This window comes from Rhodamnia argentea, chromosome 2 (assembly GCF_020921035.1).
Source record: "Rhodamnia argentea isolate NSW1041297 chromosome 2, ASM2092103v1, whole genome shotgun sequence".
In the NCBI taxonomy this organism is placed as follows: Eukaryota; Viridiplantae; Streptophyta; class Magnoliopsida; order Myrtales; family Myrtaceae; genus Rhodamnia; species Rhodamnia argentea.
In genome coordinates, this window is record NC_063151.1 from 5,380,654 (window position 1) to 5,406,010 (window position 25,357).

Sequence of the window (25,357 nt, forward strand, 5' to 3'; positions counted from 1 at the left end):
CAAACCCAACCTCATCAAGAAACTCAATTTCACATACATTTAACCATGTTTCGGGTGTGTAGTCCAACACTTTTCCACATCCCAACACTTCCAAGAATTAACTCGCCAACTCTGTCTACTCACCAATAGCAATTCCACTCATAAGTGCACCGCTAGCATCCGATTCCATGCAATGCCATCAAAAGGATGAAATTGTCCAACCCATACCAGGAGCCTTCTCGAAGAAAAAGAACTCAGCCATACATCATGTAATATGTGTAAAGAATTGTTCCAACTGAGTTTCTTTGACAACAATGCCAAGTTTGTCAGATTGTATTAATCACCTCGTTGTCCACATTTTCAACAGCATCTGCAGCTCTAATCTCAATGTTTTCATTCAAATTGTGCACTGTCCCATCTGCATAAACAAATCCAAACAAAGGTACGACCTTATACCGCGGTTTTTGAATTGTTCATAGATAAGTAACCTTTACTTACCAAGGGAGCTAAATGAGCATGAATTACATAGGACCTTATCGAGACAATGCTTCCTATATACATCTCTGATTCTGAGTAATGATCAAGGAAGCCAATAGTCGTCAAAGGAAAAATTCCCTATTAACTCAGCATATGCCAATTAATTACATTTCGAGCTTGTTTTATTATTGAACTCCTAAGCTTGATGCTAAAGAAATATGATAGAATTCCTTTCTCTCCTACCTAGCATCCTCTTGAGCTCCCATCGGATAAAATAACTAAATATCTGGCTCACTTTTACTTCATGGAGATACAAGAAATACCATGGAAGTCGTAGTAAATAATGGAGCATTTACAAGCCAGGAAAATACCGGTAGACGCTAGATCTTTCGACGACTTAATCTCTTCAAATTTAAGTCGTGCATCGTGGAACCGACAAGCGAGTGGCTATAACATACTTGTGCTATGAGTATGACCAATCGCATGGCATTGTCTAAACCAGGGAAATCAATCATATTCGTTTGACTGGCATGAAAATCTGAGTTTCAGATTTTAGCATTTACCTTCAGCAACAATTGGATCATTTGCTGGAGGTTGAGCTTGCCGAGTCCCATCGGGCTCTTTCATATGTCTTCTATCGGATGCAAAGTAACGAAGAAATATTGGAGCGTGCACAATGCAGCAGAACCCGACTATGAAAGGAAAAGAACACCGTGTCGGATGAAGTCATGTTACTTAACTTGACCTCGATTTTATCTCATTAACTCCAGAAAGGCATATGCTAGTGTTTTCTAGTTTTGTCATTGGAGCCCTAAAATGCAGATCATGAATAAAAAAAATTGTAACACTGTTGACCTAACTCATTGCTCAACACCTCTTAGCTCGCCCAAGGCCTAATAAAGCAAATTTTACTCATCATAGGAAACTTGAAATTTTTAAGGACAACATGCCGAAATCACCGAGAATGCTAAGTTATCATGGAGGTCCGATAGCTGCAGGGAAAAGACATGCCTCTAATACTCGGGGAACAGCTGAAACCAGGGTCGTGTAGTTTCTGAAACATAGAAAGCCAAGGGAGAAGGAAACTCGAGGGCAGAGTCCGGATCCCACACCACAACAGAGGAGTCGCTTTTTCTGTGCTCCACGAGATTCAAGATTACGCAGAGAAACAAAGCATTTTGTTTTCCTAATGCATCAATCTGCATAATGACGGTAATCATAAGCCTTCATAATCCCGATCAAAATTGTGAGCGTGGTTCATCCAAAGATTGCCAGCGCCCCAAAGAGAGGTCAGCTAAACTGAATCATGGAACCAACCAACCACGCATTTTCTTCATCGAACCAATTGAAAGTGCAGCTTAAAACTAGAGGAAACAGATCGAAGGAATCACCCATACACTAGCGATCTAAACAGATAGAACAGAGCATCGATGATGACGACGACGACGATGATTATGGTGGTGACGATGTCAGAGAGAGAGAGAGAGAGAGAGGACCTCTCGACCGGAGTGATGATACGAGGGTGCCACAACAATGGAGGCGAGGACGACGGAGACAAGGACTTGGAGCCCCCATTCTCGGGGAGGGCGGAGACGGGAATCAACAGCTCGCGATCCCTATCCCTCTCTCTCGTCGTCATCGTTCTGCATTTCTTCGTGCTCGAACCGACCTGGAAGAGTTTGGGTCTTCCATGGATTGCTTGTTGACTGGGAGGACTTTGGATCTACCGCCTGGCTTGCCTAACGCCGTAGTCGAGAGAGGCGCACCCGAGGTTGGGCGGCCTCATCGTCACTCGCCCGAGGTTACGCGACCTCGGCGTCGCCTCGGCTGAGGTTGGGTCGCCATATTAAGGAAAGGTGGTCGTGGCCGGTCGCAAGGGAGCTCGGGTCTGTGGGGGCGTCGTGCTTGTACATTCAAGGGAGAGCAAGGGTTAAACTTGGAATTATAAAAAACACGTGAGGATAATAAAGGCAAAATTAAAAAAATGTACTGTTCATTCTGGGTGGCATGCCGAGGATGCTAGAAAGCCAAGGCAGCTCAAGCTGCCTTGGGCTTTCAGCCTTTTAAAGGCTGACTTTTACTCAAGGATGTTTAGAAAAAAATTCCCAAACACCTACACTTTGGCCCAAAGAGCTTTGGGTGTCCAAAGCTCCTTGGAAAAGCCCTTGCCAAACGCACCCTATATCTCTCTGTATGAAGATCCTGGAGCAGCTAAAAAAAAGGTTGAAGGATCTAAAGGAAAGGTCAAGTCCATACGATAATGTAGAAAGTTCGAGAGGGAAATCACGAGAAATGGAGCCAAGAGTTCTTGGAACCAAAATAATGACGATGACTATGGGAAGTTTAGAATAACGGCACAAATACAGATCAGAGGGAGAAATTCTTTATCGGAATGCAAAATAATCGTACTGCAACTCGAAGCTCACTTGGAGTTCTGTATCTTCTTTTACAACACTGAACAAGTGCTCTATTTATTGCGAAAATTGTACTATTCAAGGAACTATTCTCCTATGACTTTTATGCCAAGACAAACACGGCAATGAAGATGAGCCATCGCCCATGTCTTCTTACAAACATAAAGCAACAAAAAATCCACACAATAAATGCTCTTGAACCATCCGTAGCCTTCATACAATAAAAGTCAAGAAAGGCAAACACACTATCCAAGCCATCAGAAAACATTCGTATCTTTCATGAAAAAATTCAGTGGCTTTTGGGGAGCTTCTTGTCTTCATGCTTCACAAGCCATTCTCCAATAAATGCATTACAAGAACAAACGTGGCCTTCTTTTCTTCTTCATTCCTCTTCATCCGCATGCCAGCATTTAACGAGGTCCCTCTTTTCTTCCTTTTTTGTTTTCACGGAGTATTGTCAAAACGACAATCTATTTTATTAATAATTTAACAGCCTCCCTTGAAATCAATTTCAATAATCAACAACACCAAGCATCCGCTTTCACTTGTTTCGTCATAATATTTGCAATTTGATCTTCTGATCTGCAAAAATTAAGGTCAATTTCAACATCTTTGACTCGCTCACGAATATTATGATACTTGATGGTGACCTGTTTGCTCCTGTCATGAAAAACTGGATTCTTGGCTAATGCAATAGCCGACTTATTGTCACACATAATTTTGTTAGGACATATTTGTTCATGCATCAATTCATACAACATCCTACGAAGCCATATCGCTTGACAAGCCGCCGAAGCTAATGCCATGGATTCCGCTTCAGCTGTCGAGAGTGCAACATCTTGCTATTTTTTCGAGGACCAAGAAATCACTCCTGATCCGAGAAAGAAAGCGTATCCAGAAGTACTCTTTCGAGTCTCGGTATTGCTTGCCCAATCACCGCCTATGTACCCCACTAGACTGAAATTGTTAGTAGAGGAATATAAAATTCCATGGCCATGAGTTTCACTAACATACCGTAAAATTCTTTTTGCTGCTTGCAAATGTGATTAGTATGGTTTTTCCATAAACCTGCTAATAATTCCCACTCCATATGTAATGTCTAGTCTAGTAGAAGCCAAATATCTCAAACTGCCAACAATACTTCTGAAATAAGTGGCATTTACCAGTTCACTGGTTCTTTCTTCAGCTCCAACCATTCTATTATGGGAGTTCGAAACCGAAGATGCCGGTAGAGAACATCAAAGATATAATCGACAAATAACCTTGAATGTGTTCAATAATTAGCTTTCAGAGACTATAATAACTTGAGAGAGAGATCACGGACTGTGATGTGAGATTCCATTTTTCACGAAAAGTGGAGATAAACTCTATGGCAGCAACCCACCCACGCATGGCGTGGTTGGTTAAGAGCGTGCCATTCTTCGTCCATGTTGAGGGTTCGAAACTCCTGACCGCGTTTTGTGATTTAAGTGGGGGGCCCTGACGGTGGGTTGTTGGACTAGTCTCCCCCGAGGTATAGTCGCGGGCGTAAGCCGTGCAGATCCTCGGATACAAAAAAAAAAAAAAATCTCTGCCGCAGCATTTGCATGGCCACCTCAACGTGGAGGTTGACATGCATCGAATGGACTACGAAAAATCAGTCACAATCGAAATGGGCAAGTGACGATCGCGTGATCATCTCTTCACTCGATCAAGCTGTACAGACGAACAGCTACTTTTGCATTACGTGTTCGTCCAAACCCAACGTTTCCTCCATGCACCAGGCCACCGCCCCCAAAATGACAAAACCCTTTGGCCCTGACCAACCATCTCGTCTCACCATCCACGTACTCCACATGCAATTGCAAGCCCCTCCAACTCCTCTATATAAACCACCTGCCATCTCCCTTCATCACTCACCAAAACACACAACAATCACACCAAGAATCAATCTCCCTCTCTCGTGAAAACAACCCAAAATGGCGAAGCTTGCCACCCTGGCAGCGATCCTTGGAGTCCTCGTGGTGGTGTCCCATGCTGTGGCGGCCAACAGTGCCACCATAACCACGGTCGACATCGATGAGCCTGAGAACCAGAGGTGCCGCGGCGGGAGCTGCTACGAGCAGGCCGAGAGGCTCGACCGCTGCGAGCAGCTCTTCGAGGATGTGATCCAGGGAGGCGGTCGGTATGGCTATGGTGGGTACGGAGGTGGTCGGTATGGCGGTGGCTACGGAGGCAGTCGGTATGGCGGCGATCGGTATGGAGGCAGCTATGGCGGGTATGGAGGCGGTCGGTACGGTGGCGACCGATATGGTGGTGGCTACGGAAGTGAGCGAAGGGGTGGCCAAGACCAGTGCTCTGGCCAGCAGCTGAGGCAGTCGAGGCACTTCAAGCCGTGCTGCAATGAGCTGAGGCAGCTGGACGACGAGTGCCGGTGCCAGGGACTAAGGGAGGTGATCAGAGAGCAGATCGGCGGGTATGGAGGACGGGGATCGCAAGACGAGGTGAGGAGGTGCGCGAGGAACCTGCAGAACATGTGTGGGCTTGGTCAATCCTGTTACAACGAGGTCATGTTGGATGAAGCAGTCAAGGCTTGAGCTCAAACTAGGATCAGATGACAATGTTAATGGCGGTGCAATAAAAAGGGAGACTTTGTCCTTTGGCTCGAGACACGGTGACTTTAGTAGGAGGAGAGAGACTAGGAACGACCACATTGTTGCGTGGTTTTCTTGTCTTATCTTTTGTTTTTATTGCGTGTATGTTTTGAGAGCGTATGTACGGCTATCTACCGCCAAATAAAACCTTTCCTTTTGTTAATAAAACCAGTCAGTTTAGTGCCTGATAATAAACCGTGCTAGGTCAACCAATTGGAAATGAACACTTTGAGATTCTGTTTTTCAGGTTTGTGGAGATATTATTCCTTCTTCTACCTGTATTATGTCCGAATTCCTTCTTTATATGATGTTAAATGAATACCTTTTCATGCCTGAGCGCAGAAACACTCGAGGGAGGTGACTGTCTTTTCGCATTCCGCATGCTTATGGTTTTGTTCGCGTTCTCCTTTCGTGACTCTTTTATGTTTTTGGGAGGTATGCTTAAGTACCCTTACAGATTTCTGACGCTAAAATGTCCACCACTTGCTTGGGATGATATGGGCCCTGGAATATGACCCAGACTTGTTCTCTTTGTACGAAGATCCTGAAGCAAGCAGCTAATGAAATGCTTGAAGGGTCTAAAGGGAAAGTCAAGTCGCTACGACAATGTGGGAAGTTTGAGAGGGAAATCATGAGAAATGAAGCTAAAAGTTTCGAAGCGCCTCTGCCTATATCTTTGTTCTTGGTTGCCAGCATCTTCAAAGATAGGGTTAATACCACGAAAAATTCCAAACTAGTACACTTATAATAAATTTACCCAAATTTATTTTTTTAACCTCTAAAATCTTTAAATTGATATATCTTTGGTACATTTGCCCTAAATTGATAAACCCATGATAAATTTATCCTTTTGTTAATTTTCGTTTAATTTTATCATCAAATTGCTAATTTGGATGATATGTGACAATTGCTGGATGTACACGTTTGGAGTTTTTATCCCCTATTTGTCACATGTGTATCAATTTGGGATTTTTCATTGTATTAATCCAATTTAACGGAAACTAACGGAGGGAAAATTTTCACGTGTGTACCAGTTTGAGGTTTTGGATGGTCTAACTAATTAGTTTACGGTAAATTTATCACATATATATCAATTTGGGATTTTTGGTGATCGAAAAAATAATTTTAGATAAATTTGTGTAAAGTGTATCATTTTAGGATTTTTGTGATCGAAAAAATAGTTTGGGATAAATTGTCATAGATATACTAATTTGGGGTTTTTCGTGATAATAACCGTAAAAGATAAGAGCTCAAAGCTCTTGCAAGAAGCTCGGCGCCTACATGATGTCGTTAAGATGGTCCGAGAAGTTTGCTTTTGTCGTCCTTCTTGGAGAAAGTGGGATAATGCTTTTCCACAGTATGGTAAAGGAGGGAGTGCAATGGCATATTTGATAGGGGTGAGCAAGGTTTAAGGATAGAACCTAGAACTTGAAATTGGACTTGAGAGGAACCTATCTGGTTCCAGGTTCCAAGATATGCAGGTTGGGTTTCAAGTTCCAAAAATTGGGAACCTTATTTCAACGGGTAGGATCTAGGTAGGTGGAACCCGAAACCTGTAACTTATAATCTATAACCTCTAACAAGTGTTTTGTATTTTTTTTTTTTTTTTGTATATATCTTCGTGTAACCCTATGGTATTCCATGATGTTCGATGATAAGTGTGTAATAAAAAACCATTAGTTTGAGCTTCCATTTCCGGTGATATTTATGATTGATACTTTTAATTTGTTAAAATTTCATATTTATTCGTGTATCTAAATATAAGTTGTGGTGAGTGTATTGTAACAACAAATGGCTATTCCTTTTTGTACTTGATTGCAATTATTGTTTTCGTTCACCCTTTTTTCACGCTTGAACACTAGATACTAAAAACTAGTAAATTTGTATTTGCATGATGCTTATACCATGTTAGACTTGTTTCATTAATCTTGCATTATGGTCTTTTGTTGGGGTCATTACTTATTGGGAATGATGTTTCAGCAAGTTATCCAGTGTCTATTAAAATCTTATGATTTCACAATTTGTTTTTATGGACCCTTTAGCAATTATTGCGTTTACTCTCAATTCGCTTAACCAATATTTAAAAAAAAAAAATTGGCAAGTTTCTGGATACCTTGGAACTTGTAACAGGGTAGGTTCCAGGTTCTAAAGTATGATGGGTAGGTTATGGGTTCCAAAAAATGAGAAACCCGTTCTAACGAGTATGTTCCAAGTTCTAGGAAACCATTCATCCCTAATTTTTGAAACTTTTTCTCGGTTACGATGGGGGGAAAAAAGGATTGTTTACTGTAAGAATCTTCCTCCAATTTTCATAGTTTTTTCACTTCTAAAATCTCAAAAAATTCTATTATTTAATTGATCTGTTAATGCAAGACTGCAAGCCCTTGCCTGGCCATATGATTTTCTTGCTTTTCTCTGGTTTTTCTTCCATTTCCTAAAGATGCCTTCATAGTCGTGTCTAGATATTGATTTAAAAGTTGACAATGCTTTTCTTTCGGCTTTAGTTGAATTGATGTTTGTTGACACCGAAAAAAAAAAAAATCCGGTAGACAACAAGCACATTCTTGACACGTGGAGAAGGTCAGACACGTGAGCATCACAAGAGCAAGGGTAGTCGTGAATATGACATGTGAGTATCGATATGCACATATCAGCACAATCAACGAAGATTGCTCTTTATTAATGCCGTATATTCATTTGCCCAAATAGGCGACGAATTGCTCGGTATCCGCTAGCATGGATAATAGCGACGAAAGTACTTAAAAGAATTTTGAGTACCTACTACCCTTCGAAATTCAAAATCAGTGAGACAATCAAGATCAAAGGCACAAGTTCTTGGAGGGAACAATTAAAGGAACGGTGGAGCAGTTTACAGGCAACAAGGACCAACGTTTGGGAAACATGGATGTGTCACCTACAGAGGTTTAGGAGCATAAAGGTAATCGATAAAAGTTACACGAAGAGATGGAATTGCCAAGAATCGTCAGAAGGCAATATCATGTCAACAAAGGAGGAGATCGTAGAGCAGATTTCACATAAAAAGGGCTACCGTTCAGGAAACATGGATGCATCACCTGCGGAGGATTAGGAGCATAAAGGTGATGGATGGAAGTTATACAGAGAGATGGAACGGTCAGGAGGCAGTTACTACAAGATCATTCATAATACCACTAGTTGTTCGTCAGAAGGATTCCCGCACAAATCAAGCAAATTTATCTTTATCTTTATTTTTCAGTTTTGCATTTTAGCTTTCAGATTCACATCGTTATTAGATTTTGGCTTTTATCTCTATATTGGGTATTGTGTTGTCGATTAAATTCCGGCATAATATTTCTACGTTCTCAAGTTGTGTCGTTGATTAAATTCCAGTGCACTTTGTGTGCGCCTAGTTACGATATCGATTCTATATTACCAAGCTTTGCCTTCGATACAATTCTCATATGATTTGCATTTGTACATTTTCTTGGGCTAATCGAGTTAGTTATTGTCTCTTTGCCTGTGATGTTTACTGCTTGAAATTGGCCCAAGAACCCGTCTCTTTTAATTAAAAGCTAAAGGACAGCTTTCAGTGAGAGATATTTCATCGCGGGGGACATTTTCAGTGAAACAATGTTCAACTTCTTTTTGACCCTTTTCTGATACTGAATGATGTCACCGGTAACCTAGATGCCAATAAGGCATGAAGCGGAACTATGGAAATACACAATAAGTATTTAAGAAATGTACCATCTCGTCTACTCTCTCCTCTTTTGGTTTAGTATGAAATGTTAAGTTGAAAGAATGTAATCAAGCTAAGAAGAGAATCTAGACTTTTTTTTTTTTTTTGTTAGGATTCGACGCACCATCACAATACAAATAAAAAGTAGCGAGAAATAGAAATCGAGATGCAAATGTTTATCCCGGTTCACCCTTAAATTACAGCTACATCCAGAAGAGAATTCCACTCTAATTAGCACATCACACCTCTCTGTTACGTCACTCAATTACAAATGAAACTAAGTTCATATATAAGCGAGACCCCATGCTTTTCCTATTGACAGGGAGTGTGAATCACATCCCGACACTTTTTGCCACGTCCGAGGTGGACAATTTCTATTGTTACATTCAAGATATACGAAAGTTCTGACCAAAAGCATCATAGTTTGGCCAATTTTTTCCAATTTGATTTTGGCAACTTGTAAGAATCATACAATCTACTGTTCCATATACGAATGTGACTGATCGGTCCTAGTGGGAGTCGCTTGCTTGACGAACTTGTGCCGTCCAAGTGTTTGTCCTCTCACCATATCATGAGATTTCACATTTATCAGCATTTCATTTTTAGCTTTTACTCATTTGCATTCCATGTTTCTGCAGGCTAAGAAGCCAAAATGACTAATATACAGTTTTCCTCGTCTTTGCCCACAAATAACGAAAATCTATACAAGCTGTATGTTGAATCGATCGAGAGAACATGAGGATGTTCATGTAAGTACAGACTTCTGTAGATGTTTCCAGCGAAGAGAGAGTGACCGCAAAAGAAGCTACAGTCAAGATAAAATTCTATTCAAATAAACTTTTTTCATGAGGCCACCAAGGTGGCAATTTTACACAAATCGTTTGTAATTGGAATCACATTAGGAAAATACAAATTAGAGGTTTGGTTATACAAGAATCACATTAAATGACAATCATTTCATGTACTTTTGATCCTGTATATCTTAAAATGGCGAATGACGTTCGCATAGTTATAGCCAAACAACCATTAGTATTATGCATATGTCTTCGTAGTCATGAAACAATGTTACACACCCCGGCATTTGTATATGGGATGATGACACAAATCAATGAATTGTGGCTCAATGTGCAATATAATTCATCTGAACTTTAAATTTATTTATTGTGATCATTGAACTTTAGCCTAATATGCATTGTTATCGCTGAACTTTTAATTTATTCAATGTGGTTCATGGGCTTTTGATGCATGTTCAATTTAGTACCTGAATTATATAAAAATGTTTGATATTGTCCTTTCATTGATTCAACTTTAGGGACATTATTGAACATTTTCATTAAGAGTGATTGATTTTTAGTTCGGCCGATCCCGCCCTAGAACAGGGAGCGGGACTACAAAAATCGGCTCCTAGTTTCAAGGACCGGTAGGTTTGGTTCCCGGGTGGTCTAATCATTGGATGGGTCGCTTTTTTTGTTTGTGATTTGACATTTAATTTTTCTCATTAATGACATATTCATCCATCCACCTCTTGTTAATTGTATCGTATTGTCGATAAACTTGGAAATCATACGAAGCATCTTATTCCTAAGCATCCGAGATTTAGGTTTAGGTTCAGGAAATTTTAATAAAAGATTATTTGGTCCATTCAGCTCCCCTTTGGAACCGGGAATTGGTCCAACCATTACCGGTTCTATTTTATGCAACCGGGAACTGGATCAGAGCCTAGGGAATCGGACCCAACCGGCAAGTTCGGTATGATCCGAGCGGTTCTCGGTTCCGTCGGTTTATTATGCTTAGCTCTAATTTTCATTCAATTGAGTGACTAAAGGGAATAGATGTACCAAAAGTCCAGGAACCACATTAAATAAATCAAAAGTTTAGGAATGGTATCGCACATTGGGTCAAAATTAATGAACCATATTACATATTGAGCCAAAGTTCATGAACCATTTGGGTTTATTTACCCTCCAAATATCAATACATGAGCTCTCGATTGTTCTTAACAATCAAAACCGAAGATATTAAAACCAGTCGAGAAGATTCAATTGTATTCAAGAATTAGCTTGCAGAGACCATAATTACTCGAGAGAGAGTGTGAAAGAGAGATCCCGAACTGTGCTGTGAGATTCCACATTTCACGAAAAGTGGAGATAAACTCTTCGGCAGCATTTGCATGGCCACATCAACGTGGAGGTTGAGATGCAGCGAATGGACTACGAAAAATTCAGAGTCACAATCGAAATGGGCAAGTGGCGATCGCGCGATCATCTCTTCACTCGATCAAGCTGTACAGACGAACAGCTACTTTTGCATTACGTGTTAGTCCAAAACCCAACGTTTCCTCCATGCACAAGGCCACCGCCCCAAAAATGACAAAACCCTTTGGCCGTGACCAACCATCTCATCTCACCATCCACGTACTCCACATGCAATTGCAGACCCCTCCAACTCCTCTATATAAACCACCCGCCATTTCCCTTCATCACTCACCAAAACACACAACAATCACACCAAGAATCAATCTCCCTCTCTCGTGAAAACAACCCACAATGGCGAAACTTGCCACCCTGGCAGCGATCCTTGGAGTCCTCCTGGTGATGTCCCATGCTGTGGCGGGCAACCGCGCCACCATAACCACGGTCGACATCGACGAGCCCGAGAACCAGAGGCGCCGTGGTGGGAGCTGCTACGAGCAGGCCGAGAGGCTCGACCACTGCGAGCAGCTCTTTGAGGATGTGATCCAGGGAGGTGACCGGTACGGAGGCGGTCGTTATGGCTATGGCGGGTATGGAGGCTGTCGGTACGGTGGCGACCGGTATGGTGGCAGCTATGGAGGGTACGGAGGCGGTCGGTATGGTGGTGACCGGTATGGTGGCGGCTACGGAAGTGGGCGATGGGGCGGCCAAGACCAGGGCTCTGGCCAGCAGCTGAGGCAATCAAGGCACTTCGAGCCGTGCTGCAATGAGCTGAGGCGGATGGACGACGAGTGCCGGTGCCAGGGACTAAGGGAGGTGATCAGAGAGCAGATCAGCGGGTACGGAGGACGGGGATCGCAAGACGAGGTGAGGAGGTGTGCGAGGAACCTGCAGAACATGTGTGGGCTCGGTCAGTCCTGTTACAACGAGGCCATGTTGGATGAAGCAGTCAAGGCTTGAGCTCTAGAACTAAGATGAGACGACAATCATGTTAATGGCGTTTCAATAAAAAGGTGGAATGGGTCTTTTGGCTCTTAGAGTTGCGAGACAGGGTGACTTTGGTAGGAGGAGAGAGACTAGGAACCACTACATTGTCGCGTGGTTTTCTTGTCTTATCTTTTGTTTTAATTACGTGTATGTTTTGAGTGCGTATGTACCGCCAAATAAAATCTTTCCTTTTGGTAATAAAATCAGTGAATTTAGTGCCTGGTAATTAACTGTGCTACCTCAACCATTTGGAGATGGACGCTTTGAGACTCTGTTTTTCAGGTTTGTGGAGATATTATTCCTTCTTTATATGATGCTAAATGAATACCTTTTTCATGCTTGAGCACAGCAACACTCGGCGGAGGTGACTCTCTTTTCGCTGAAGTGTCCATCAGTTGATTAGGATGATGCGCACCCTGGAATATGACCCAGACTTCTCTCTGTACGAAGATCCTGAAGCAGCCAATGAAATCGCTGAAGAATCTAAAGGGAAGGTCAATTCGATACGACAATGTGGGAAGTTTGAGAGGGAAATCATGAGAAATGGAGCTAAAAGTTCGGAAGCGCCTCTGCCTATATCTTGGTTCTTGGTTGCCAGCATCTTAAAAGACGAGCTCAAAGCTGTTGCAACAAGCACGTGCTTGACAAGTGGAGAAGGATAGACACGTGAGCATCACACAACAAAGGGTAGCCATGAATATGACGTGCGAGTATCGATATGCACATATCAGCCCGATCGACGAAATTTACTAGTTATTAATGCCGCATATTCAGTTGTCCAAATATGGCGACGAATTGCTCGGTAGCCACTGACATGGATAATAATGACAAAAGTACTTAAAAGAATTTTGAGTACCTACTACCCTTCGCAATTCAAAATCAGTGATACAATCAACGTCAAAGGTACAAGTTTTTGGAGGGACCAATTAAAGGAATTGTGGAGCAGTTTACATGCAACAAGGATCATCGTTTGGGAAACATGGGTGTGTCACCTACAGAGGTTTAGGAGCATAAAGGTGATCGACAAAAGTTACACGAAGAGATGGAATTGCCGAGAATCGTCAGAAGGCTATATCATGTGAACAAAGGGGGAGATCATAGAGCAGAATTTACACAACAAGGGCAACCGATCAGGAAACGTGGATGCATCACTTGCGGAGGATTAGGAGCATAAAGGCGATCGATGGAAGTTACATAGACAGATGGAACTGCCAGGAGGCAGTTACTACAAGATCATTGTAAATACCGCTAGTTGCCTGTTAGAAGGATCCTCGTACAAATCAAGCAAATTTATCTTTATCTTTATTTTTCATTTTTGTATTTTAGCTTTTGTAGTGTAGTTTTCAGATTCGCATTGTTATTAGATTTTTGCTTGTATCTCTATCTTGAGTATTGTGTCGTTGATTAAATTCCGGTATATTTTTTTTGCGTTCTCAAGCTGTGCGTTGATTAAACTCCAGTGCACTTTGTGTGTGCCTAGTTACGATATCAATTATGTATTGCTAAGCTTTGCCATCGATACAACTCCGACATGATTTGCATATGTACATTTTCTTGTGCTAATTGAGTTGATCATTGTCTCTCTGCCTGTGATGTTTACAACCCGAAATTGGCCCAAGAACTCGTCTCTTTTAATTAAAAGCCAAAGAACGACTTTTCATGAAAGATATTTCATGGTGGGAGACATTTTCGGTGAAACAATGTTCAACTTCTTTTTGACTTGAATCGGATACTGAATGATGTCACCGGTAACCTAGATGCCAATAAGGTGTGAAGCGGAGCTATGGAAATACACAATAAGTACTTAAGAAATGCACCATCTTATCTACTCTCTCTTCTTTAATACTTGGATTAGTATGAAATTTTAGCTTGACAGGATGTCATCAAGCTAAGATGATAATTTAGTCTTCTTTTTGTTAGGATTTGGCGCATAATCACAATAAAAATAAAGAGCAGTGAGAAAGAGAAATAGAGACGTAAATGTTTATCCGAATTCACTCTTAAATTAGGGTTACATCCACAAGATGATTTCACTATAATTAGCACATTATATCTCTTTGTTACATCACTCAATTACGAATGAAATAAATTGCATATATAAGCGGGACCCCGTGCTTTCCTATCAATGGGGAGTGTGAACCACACCCATCACTTTTTGCCACGTCTGAGGTGGACAATTTCTATTGCTACGTTCAAGATATACGAAAGTTCTAACCAAAAGCATCATAATTTGGCCAATTTTTTCCAATTTGATTTTGACAACTTGTAAGAATCATACAGTCTACTGTTCCATAAACGAATGTAACTGATCGGTCTTAGTGGGAATCGCTTGCTTGACGAGCTTCTTTGCCTCTAAGTTTTCGTCCTCTCACCATATCATGAGATTTAGCATTTATCAACAATTCATTTTATCTTTTGCTCATTTGCATTCCATTTTTCTGCAGGCTAAGAAGCTAAAATGACTGATATATAGTTTTCCTCGTCTTTGTCCGCAAATAACGAAAATCTATACAATCTGTGTGTTGATTCGACCAAGAGAACATGAGGTTGTTCATGTGAAGTACAAACTTCTACAGATGTTTCCAGCGAAGAAAGCGAAGAGAGAGTGACTGTAGAAGAAGCTACGATCAAGGTAAAATTCTATTCAAAGAAACTTTTTTCATGAGGCCACCAAGGTGGCAATTTTGCATAAATCGTTTGTAATTGGAATCACATTATGAAAATACAAATCAGAATCTCGTATATCTTAAAATGGCAATTCACATAGTTATAGTCGAACAACCATTAATTTTATGCATACTTCTTAGTAATCATGAAACAACGTTACATAGATCAAGCATTTGTATATGGGATGATGGCACAAATAATCAACGAATTTTGGCTCAATGTGCAATATGATTCATCTGAACTTTAAATTTATTTATTGTGATCATTGAACTTTAGCCCAATTGGCATTGTTATCCATAACCTTTTAATTTGTTCAACGTGGTTCTTGGGCTTTTGGTACATGTTCAATTTAGTAACTGAACTATATGAAAATGTTCAATATTATCCTTTCATTGATTCAAGTTTAGGAACAACATTGAATATTTTCATTAAGGGTGATCGATTTTTGGTCTAGCCAATCTCGCCCTAGTATCGGGAACAGGACCGCAGAAATCACTTCTCGGTTTCAAGGATCGATCGATCCGATCTGATTTTTGGGCGGTCCAATCATTGGATGGGTTGCATTCTTTGTTTGCGATTGAAGTTTAATTTTTCTCATTAATGGCATATTCATCCAACCACCTCTCATTAATTGCATCACATTGTCGCTAAACTTGAAAGTCATAATAAGCATCCTATTCTTAAGCATCTTAGGTTTAGGTGTAAGTCTAGGTTTACGTTTAGGAAATTAAAAAAAAATAAAAAAAAATATTTGGTCCGATCCAGCTCTCCTTTGGAATCGTGAATTGAACAAACCTAACCAATTCCAATTTTATGCAATTAGGAACCGGATCGAAGCCCTGGGGATTAGACCCAATAGGCCGGTTTGGTCCGATCCGAGCGATTCTTGGTTCCATTGGCCTATTATGCTCGGTTCTAATTTTCAATTTAGTCAAGTGACCAAATTGAATATGTTCCAAAAGTCCGGAACCACACTATATAATTGAAAATTTTAGGGATGACATTACATATTGGGCCAAAATTAATGAACCCTATTTCACATCGAGCTGAAGTTCATGAGCCATTCAAAGTTATTTTCAATTTACCCTTCGAATATCAATACATGAGCTATCGATTGTTCTTAACAATCAAAACAAAAGATATTGTTAAGAGCACGCAGCAGAAGTCTAATACCTTCGGATGGAGAAATTGTCAAGAGAGAGCCCAAGTTCGAGCCTGTCAATATATCCAGTTGGACTCACTTTTACTCAAAAGTTTTAGTTAATGAGTTATGGGCCAACTTGAATATATTAACCGCTTCACACCATATTAATTCTCCAATACGGAACTTCTCTAACATAACTCATACATGCATTTTAACAATCTCCCCCAACTCCCATGTGCAATCTAACAGATATTAAAACCGGTTGAGAAGATTCAATTGTATTCAAGAATTAGCTTGCAGAGACTATAGTTACTCGAGATAGTTACTCGAGAGAGAGTGTGAGAGAGAGGGAGATCCCGGACTGTATTGTGAGATTCCGTATTTCACGAAAAATGGAGATGAACTCTTCGGCAGCATTTGCATGGCCGCATCAACGTGGAGGTTGAGATGCAGCGACTGGACTACGAAAAATTCAGAGTCACAATCGAAATGGGCAAGTGGCGATCGCATGATCATCTCTTCACTCGATCAAGCTGTACAGACGAACAGCTACTTTTGCATTACGTGTTAAGTCCAAACCCAACGTTTCCTCCATGCACAAGGCCACCGCCCCCAAAATGACAAAACCCTTTGGCCCTGACCAACCATCTCATCTCACCATCCACGTACTCCACATGCAATTGCAGACCCCTCCCACTCCTCTATATAAACCACCCGCCATTTCCCTTCGTCACTCACCAAAACACACAACAATCACACCAAGAATCAATCTCCCTCTCTCGTGAAAACAACCCACAATGGCGAAGCTTGCCACCCTGGCAGCGATCTTTGGTGTCCTCCTGGTGGTGTCCCATGCTGTGGCGGGCAACCGCGCCACCATAACCACGGTCGACATCGATGAGCCCGAGAACCAGATGCGCCGCGGCGGGAGCTGCTACGAGCAGGCCGAGAGGCTCGACCACTGCGAGCAACTCTTTGAGGACGTGATCCAGAGAGGTGGTCGGTACAGCTATGGCGGGTACGGTGGCAGTCAGTACGGCGGCGATCGGTATGGAGGGGGCTTTGGCGGGTATGGAGGTGGTCGGTACGGCGGCGACCGGTATGGTGGGGGCTACGGAAGCAGGCGATGGGGCGGCCAAGTCCAGTGCTCTGGCCAGCAGCTAAGGCAGTCGAGGCACTTCGAGCCGTGCTGCAATGAGCTGAGGCGGATGGACGATGAGTGCCGGTGCCAGGGACTAAGGGAGGTGATCAGAGAGCAGATCGGTGGGTACGGAGGACGGGGATCGCAAGACGAGGTGAGGAGGTGCGCGAGGAACCTACAGAACTTGTGTGGGCTTGGTCAATCCTGTTACAACGAGGCCATGTTGGATTGAAGCAGTCGAGGCTTGAGCTCTAGAACTAAGATCAGATGAGAATCATGTTAAATGGAGTTTCAATAAAAATGGTAGAATGTGTCTTTTGTTGGCTCTTAGAGTTGCGAGACAGGGTGACTTTACCAGGAGGAGAGAGACTAGAAACCACCACATTGTCGCGTGGTTTTCTTGTCTTATCTTTTGTTTTAATTACGTGTATGAGTTGAGAGCGTATGTACGGCTATCTACCGCCAAATAAAACCTTTCCTTTTGGTAATAAAACCAGTCAATTTAGTGCCTGATAATTAACTGGAGAAGCACATTTTTGTGACTCTGTTTTTCAGGTTTGTGGAGATATTATTCCTTCTTCTACCTGTGTTGCGCCCGAATTCCTTCTTTATATGATGCTAAATGAATACGTTTTCTGTGCTTGAGCACAGAAGCACTCGGCGGAGGTGACTCTCTCTATATTTTTGGGAGGTATGCTTGGGATGATGTGGACCCTGGAATATGACCCAGACTTGTTCTCTCTGTACGAAGATCCTTAAGCAGCTAATGAAATGGCTGAAGGATCTAAAGGAAAGGTCAAGTCCACATGACAATGTGCCTCTGGTTGCCAGCGTCTTAAAAGATAAGAGCTCAAAGATACTGCGAGAAGCTCGAGGCCTGGATGATGTCGTTAAGGTGGTCGGAGAAGTTTCTGAATTTGCTTTTGTTGTCCTTCTTGGAGAAAGAAGGATAATGCTTTTCCAAAGTATGGTAGAGGAGGGAGTTTGTTCGACTGCGATGGCGTATTTGAAGCATTTTCTTTGTTACCTTGGGGGAAACAAAAACGGCTGTTTACTGTAAGAATCTTCCTCCATTTCTCATAGGTTTTTTTCGCTTCTGAAATCTCGAAAAATACTATTATTTCTTTGTTTTTTTCCATTTCCTAAAGATGCCTTCATAGTCGTGTCTAGATATTGATTTAAAAATTGACAATGCTTTTCTTTCGGGTTTGGTTGAATTGATGTTTGTTGACATCGAAAAAAGTCAACAAGCACGTGCTTGACTAGTGCAGAAGGATAGACACGTGAGCTTCACACGAGCAAGGGTAGTCATCAATATGACCGGTGAGTATCGATTTGCACATATCAGCCCAATCGACAGAAGATTGCTGATTTCTCGATATCCACAAATTAGCCCAATAGATGAAGATTGCTGATTGTCAACACCACATATTCAGTTGTCCAAATATGGCGGCGAATTGCTCGGTAGCCACTGGCATGGATAATAGCGACGAAAGTACTTAGAAGAATTTTGAGTACCTACGGCCCCTCGAAATTCAAAATCAGTGAGACAATAAAGATCAAAGGCATAAGTTTTTGGAGGTAACAATTAGAGGAATCGGGGAGCAGTTTACATGCAACAAGGACCATCATTTGGGGAACATGGATGCGTCACCTACGAAGGTTTAGGAGAATAAAGGTGATCAGCAAAAGTTACACAAAGAGATGGAATCGCCAAGAATTGTCAGAAGACAACACCATGTTAACAAAGGAGAAGATCGTGGAGCCGATGTTAAACAACAAGGGCAACCGTTCAGGGAACATTGATGTATCCCCTATGGAGGATTAGGAGCACAAAGGTGATCGATGGAAGTTACACAGAGATATGGAAATGTCCGGAGGCAATTACTACAAGATCATTGCAAATACCACTAGTACTTCGTTAGAAGGATCCCCGCACAAATCAAGCAAATTTATATTTAACTTTATTTTTCAGTTTTGCATTTTAGCTTTTGTAGTTGTACACTTTTAGATTCGCGTCATTATTAGATTATGGCTTGTATTTCTATCCTGGGAATTGTGTCCTCGATTAAATTCAGGCATAATATTCTGCATTCTCAAGCTGTGTCATCAATTAAATTCCAGTGCACTTTATGTGCACCTAGTTACGATATCGATTTTGTATTACCAAGCTTTGCCATCAATACAATTTCAACATGATTTGCACATGTATGTTTTCTTGTGCTAATCGAGTTGGCTATTGTCTCTCTGCATGTGATGTTTATCGCCCGGAATTAGCCCAAGAACCCATCTCTTTTAATCAAAAGCTGAAGAACGACTTTCCGTGAAGGATATTTCATGGTTTGAATTCGGCGCACAATCACAATAAAAATAAAGAATAACGAAAAAAAGAAATTGAGATGCAAATGTTTATCCAGATTCACCCTTAAATTAGGGCTACTTCCAGAGGAGGATTCCATTATAATTAGCACATTATAACTCTCTGTTACATCACTCTATTACAAAAAAAACAAAGTGCATATATAAGCGGGACCATGTGTTTTCCTATTGATAGGGAGTGTGAACCACACCCCAACCCTTTTTGCCACGTCTGAGTTGGACAATTTCTATTGCTATATTCAAGATACACGAAATTTCTTACCTAGAGCATAATAGTTTGGCCAATTTTTTTCAATTTGATTTTGGCAACTTGTAAGAATCATACAGTCTATTGTTCCATGTACGAATGTGACTGATTGGTTCTAGTGGAAACGCTTCTTTGACGAGCTTGTTAACTTTTAAGTATTTATCCTCTCACCAAGTCATGAGATTTAGCATTTATCAACATTTCATTTTAGCTTTTGCTTGTTTGCATTTCATGTTTCTGCAGGCTAAGAAGCCAAAGTGACTAATACACAGTTTTCCTCGTCCTTGTCCACAAATAACGTAAATCTATACGAGCTGAACGTTGATTCGACCAAGAGAACATGAGGTTCTTCATGTAAAGTGTATACTTCTGCAGACGTTCCTAGCGAAGAGAGAGTGGCCGCAGGGGAATTATGATCAAGATAAAATTCTACTCAAAGAAACATTTTTCATGAGGCCACCAAGGTTGCAATTTTATACAAATCGTTTATAATTGGAATCACATTATGAAAACACAAAATCATAGGTTGTTGGAAAAAACCCCTAATTGATTTTGAAGTTGACAAAACAAAACTTATTCTTTAATATCCGAGTTAATGCAATGAAATACTTACTTTGTAGATTGTCGGGAAAAGTACACTAGAAGTGCCATAACTTTTGTACGGCGTTCACTTGAGTGCCATAACTTTCAAAACGTTCACTTAAGTGCCATAACTTTTAAAAATCGTTCACTTGAGTGCCATGTTAATGTGGCAGCCGGAAAAGCCGATGTGGTAGCCAGAAAAGTTACCGTAAACGCCGGAAAAGTTATTGTAGCACGCCGAAAAGATGATGTGGCATGCCGGAAAGCTGACGTGGCACGCCAGAAAAGTTACCGTAGCACTCAAGTGAACGATTTTGCTCCGACGTAGCACTCAAGTGAACGATTTTTGAAAGTTATGGCACTTAAATGAACGTTTTGAAAGTTATGGCACTCAAGTGAACGCCATACACAAGTTATAGCACTTCTAGTGTACTTTTCCCCAGATTGTCTTAATGTATATTCGAGTGTTAAAGAATGGTTACAGAAGATAGAATCTGGCATGAAAGGCTCGGATGATGTCCGAAGGTCTCAGACGCTGTTTGAAGAGCTCGGACCTTGAGCTAAGACGTTATGTAGCTCACGCCCTGAGGGGGTATTTCTTGTGCAACGGCCAGAATATTCCGAGATATCTTCGCAATGATTTAAGTGACATAGTACATAATCACAATAGCTAGCAAATCAAGCTGGATTCGTTCTTAAAGATTATCAATAATGAAGATCAAGGACGTAAATTAGGGAGACAAGCATGACTCGCCTACTAAAGAACTCTTTCTATGGAAACCCAAGAACATAATTGTATAGGCGATTTGATCTAACTGGAGATTCTTTCTTTGGTTGATCTTAATGGTTATGAGATCTTTTATATACAATCTCGTCCAAATGAGAAGTTTGGAGAGTGATTCTCGGGAGATCTCGCAACGGGTAGTTGGAGATGGAGAAGTATAAAACGAAACCTCAAGGCTGAAGAGCGAATACATGAGAGAGCAAAATATTAAATTCCAAGATCAAAAGAGCTTCATATTCTTCATATACCCTAGATCCAAACATTGTAACACATAGAGGTCTATTTAAGTGAGAAAGTGCTAGATAGAAAGTCTAGTGACTCGAGAACCATTACAAGTATTATAACCTCCGAGATATTCACTAGCGAAATTTAGCCGATTGGTCGCTAACGTGAAGATATGGATGTAGGCTTAAACAAAATCGAATCTCTGTAAACTCTCTGTGCCAATTCTCTATCCCTTAAAAGTTTTATTACTATATTATGATAGTTAAATTGTACACGCTGCTAAATATGAGGACTTCCCAAATCTTGTTAGATATCATCATCTGAACTCAGCTCTTAGCTTATCTGTTTAAATTTCACATTGATTTCTATAATTATTTGAAATCACCTATTCACCCCCTCTAGGTTTTAAAGCTAGCACCAATAATTAGTATCAGAGTCTAGTGCTCCTATTGTTTATTGAAGTGTCATTACTTCTAAGCTAATGATCTCTATAACTAGTAACTTTGTTCCAACTTGGATTGAGGAGGAAGCGACAACAAGCCACCTTACTTTGGTGGAAAGGACTACATAGATTGGTAGAATAAATTTAAGGCGTCCCTCGGATGCCAAGATCCATAGATATGGGATGTTGCACAAAGAGACATTGATCCACTGCAAATATAATAGGTGGTGCAAATTCAAATGCAGGGGACAACAATACCAATAACAACAATACTCCCGCTGCAACTCTAACTATAACCGAATTGGCAAAAGAAGATGCTCTAGATGCTACATCTATTTATTCATTTTATATTGCATTATGTCACACAAAATATAAACGTATTACAGATTGTCTTTCTTCAAAAGCGATATGGGACAAGCTTCACGTAACCTATGAGAGAATAGACAAGGTCAAGGAGACCAAAATAAATATTCTACTTGGCTAATACGAAGCATTCCAAATGATGCCCAATGAAATGGTGAAAGAGAAGTTTGACGGATTCATTGAAATACTAAATGGCCTCACCTATCATGGGCAACCAGTGTCTAGCTCGATGATAGTTAATAAGCTTCTGAGAGGACTCACAAAGGAATGGGATAACATCAAAATGTCCATCCGAGAGACTTAAAGGATCATGGCATTATTTATGGATGAACTTATTGGAACTCTTCAACCTTATGAGGGTGAAAAAATCAATCAAGAAGCGCATTCAAAAGGTAAGAAATCCATTACTTTGAAGTCTAATGCCAATTTCGAGGATGAAGACGATGAGAAACTAGCTCTCATGATCAAAAGGTTCAGAAGAATAGCAAATAAAGGCAGAAATTTCAAAGGAAAAAGAGATTTTAAGCGTCATGATTAGAGAAAATCATCTAGTAGGAAAGACGAAGAAAGCAAAGACATGATTTTCTTCGAGTGCAAAAAAAAGGGACATATCAAACCTAATCATCATCTTCTAAAGAAGAAAAGATGGATGAAAAATCCAAGAAAGCTTTAAAAGTAGAAACCTAGAGGGACACAGAAAATGAAAGCGATGAGGAATATGCAACATCTGTCTCATGGCCAACTCGGACTACGAGGTAGAATTTGAGGTAACTCACTCTGGTACTCGTTATGAGGAGTTTGAATATATTGATGAACTATGCTCATATTACAAAATTGTTCTTAAAAGAATTTTTGAATTGAAAAAGGAAATCTCGTGTTTAAAACAAAGTGATGTTTCTCAAAATGCTAAAATAAATTTTCTTCAAAGTGATTTTTCTCAAATCAAAGACAAATCTGATTTGGTTTCAAAGAAAAATGAGCTTTTACAAATCGTGAATGATTCTTTGAAAAATGAAAACGCTTCTTTGAAAAAGGAAATTTCAAATGTTAATAAAAAGTTTTCTTTTGGTTCAAAAACCTTAGAGCATTTTCTTTCTATACAAGCTCCATACTACAATAAGTCTAGGCTTGGTCTTTAAAAGAAAAGTGATTTGAAAAATGATTTTTCGAAGGTGAAATAAATACTCAGAAGAAGACCTTCAAAACGTGGACCTATTTGTTCATGTATCAATTCATATAACATCCTACGAAGCCATATCACTTCAGCTGACAAGAGTGCAACAGCTTGCTATTTTTTTGAGGACCAAGAAATCACTCCTGGTCCGAGAAAGAAAGCATATCTAGAAGTACTTTTTCGAGTCTCGGTATTGCCTGCCCAATCACTGTCTACGTACCCCACTAGACTGAAATTGTCAGAAAAGGAATATAACATTCCACAGTCATGGGTTCCACTAACATACCATCAAATTCTTTTTGCTACATGCAAATGTGATTAGTATGATTTTTTTATAAACCTGCTGATAATTCCCACTCCATATGTAATGTCTAGTTTAGTAGAAGCCAAATATCTCAAACTGCCAACAATACTTTTGAAATAAGTGAGATTTCCCACTTCACTGGTTCCTTCTTTCTTTAGCTCCAACCTTTCTATCACGGGAGTCCGAAACCGAAGATATCAAAAGTGGTAGAGAACATCAAAAATGTAGCCGACAAATAACCTTGAATGTATTCAATAATTAGCTTTCAGAGATTATAATAACTGGAGAGAGAGAGAGAAAGAGAGAGAGAGAGAACACGGACTGTGCTGCGAGATTCCATTTTTCACGAAGAATGGAGATAAACTCTTCTGCAGCATTTGCAAGGGCACCTCAACGTGGAGGTTGAGACGCTGCGAATGGACTACGAAAAATCAGAGTCGCAGTCGAAACGTGTAAGTGGCGATCACATGACCATCTCTTCACTCGATCAAGCCAAAGGCTGGCTGATCACTGTGCAGACCAACACCTACATTTGCATTACGTGTTGGTCCAAACCTACCGCTTCGTCCATACACAAGGCCACCACCTCCAAAATGACAAAACTCTTGGCCCTGACCAACTATCTCACCATCCACGTACTCCACATGCAAACCCCTCCTACTCCTCTATATAAACCACCCGTCATTTCCCTTCATCACTCACCAAAACACACAACAATCACACCAAGAATCAATCTCCCTCTCTCGTGAAAACAACCCACAATGGCGAAGCTTGCCACCCTGGCAGCGATCCTTGGAGTCCTCCTGGTGATGTCCCACGCTGTGGCGGCCAACCGCGCCACCATAACCACGGTCGACATCGGCGAGCCCGAGAATCAAAGGCGCCGCGGCGGGAGCTGCTACGAGCAAGCCGAGAGGCTCGACCGCTGCGATCAGCTCTTCGAGGATGTGATCCAGGGAGGCGGCCGGTACGGAGGCAGTCGGTACAGCTATGGCGGGTATGGAGGCGGTCGGTATGGCGGTGACCGGTATGGTGGCCGCTTCGGCGGCTACGGAAGTGGGCGGTGGGGTGGCCAAGACCAGTGCTCTGGCCAGCAGCTGAGGCAGTCGAGGCACTTCGAGCCGTGCTGCAATGAGCTGAGGCAGCTGGACGACGAGTGTCGATGCCAGGGACTAAGGGAGGTGATCAGAGAGCAGATAGGCGGGTACGGAGGCCGGGGATCGCAAGACGAGGTGAGGAGGTGCGCGAGGAACCTGCAGAACATGTGTGGGCTTGGTCAGTCTTGTTACAACGAGGCCACGTTGGATGAAGCAGTCAAGGCTTGAGCAGTAACTAAGATCAGATAAGAATCATGTTAAATGGCGTTTCAATAAAAAGGTAGAATGTGCTTTTTGGCTCTTATAGTTGCGAGACACGGTGACTTTAGTAGGAGGAGAGAGACTAGGAACGACCACATTGTCGCGTGGTTTTCTTGTCTTATCTTTTGTTTTTATTGCGTGTATGTT

The 25,357-nt window shown here is 41.2% G+C and overlaps 2 protein-coding genes across 3 annotated transcripts; one reads left to right on the forward strand and one right to left on the reverse strand.

The window, feature by feature from the left end:
• Positions 1 to 2,374, reverse strand: LOC115749923 (protein N-terminal glutamine amidohydrolase-like). 2 transcript variants are annotated; one of them, XM_030686966.2, is made up of 6 exons: positions 2,268 to 2,363; positions 1,953 to 2,237; positions 1,464 to 1,592; positions 1,196 to 1,267; positions 1,020 to 1,090; positions 1 to 397 (listed from the first exon to the last, which is right to left on the reverse strand). In XM_030686966.2, the coding sequence occupies exons 2-6, from the start codon at positions 2,093 to 2,095 to the stop codon at positions 306 to 308; spliced, it is 507 nt and encodes a 168-aa protein (XP_030542826.2). In that variant the 5' UTR covers positions 2,096 to 2,237; positions 2,268 to 2,363; the 3' UTR covers positions 1 to 305. The 2 variants fall into 2 exon arrangements, 1 of the variants encoding a protein (XP_030542826.2); XR_004016406.2 differs by having other exon boundaries at positions 1,020 to 1,267; positions 1,464 to 1,655; positions 1,953 to 2,374.
• A 2,406-nt stretch (positions 2,375 to 4,780) lies between these two features.
• LOC115732367 (abscisic acid and environmental stress-inducible protein-like) lies at positions 4,781 to 25,177 on the forward strand. Its single transcript, XM_048275144.1, has 5 exons — positions 4,781 to 5,030; positions 5,124 to 5,184; positions 12,004 to 12,099; positions 17,275 to 17,295; positions 24,850 to 25,177. Exons 1-5 carry the CDS (start codon positions 4,829 to 4,831, stop codon positions 25,175 to 25,177), a joined length of 708 nt encoding a protein of 235 aa, XP_048131101.1. The 5' UTR covers positions 4,781 to 4,828.
• Positions 25,178 to 25,357: the final 180 nt, after the last annotated feature.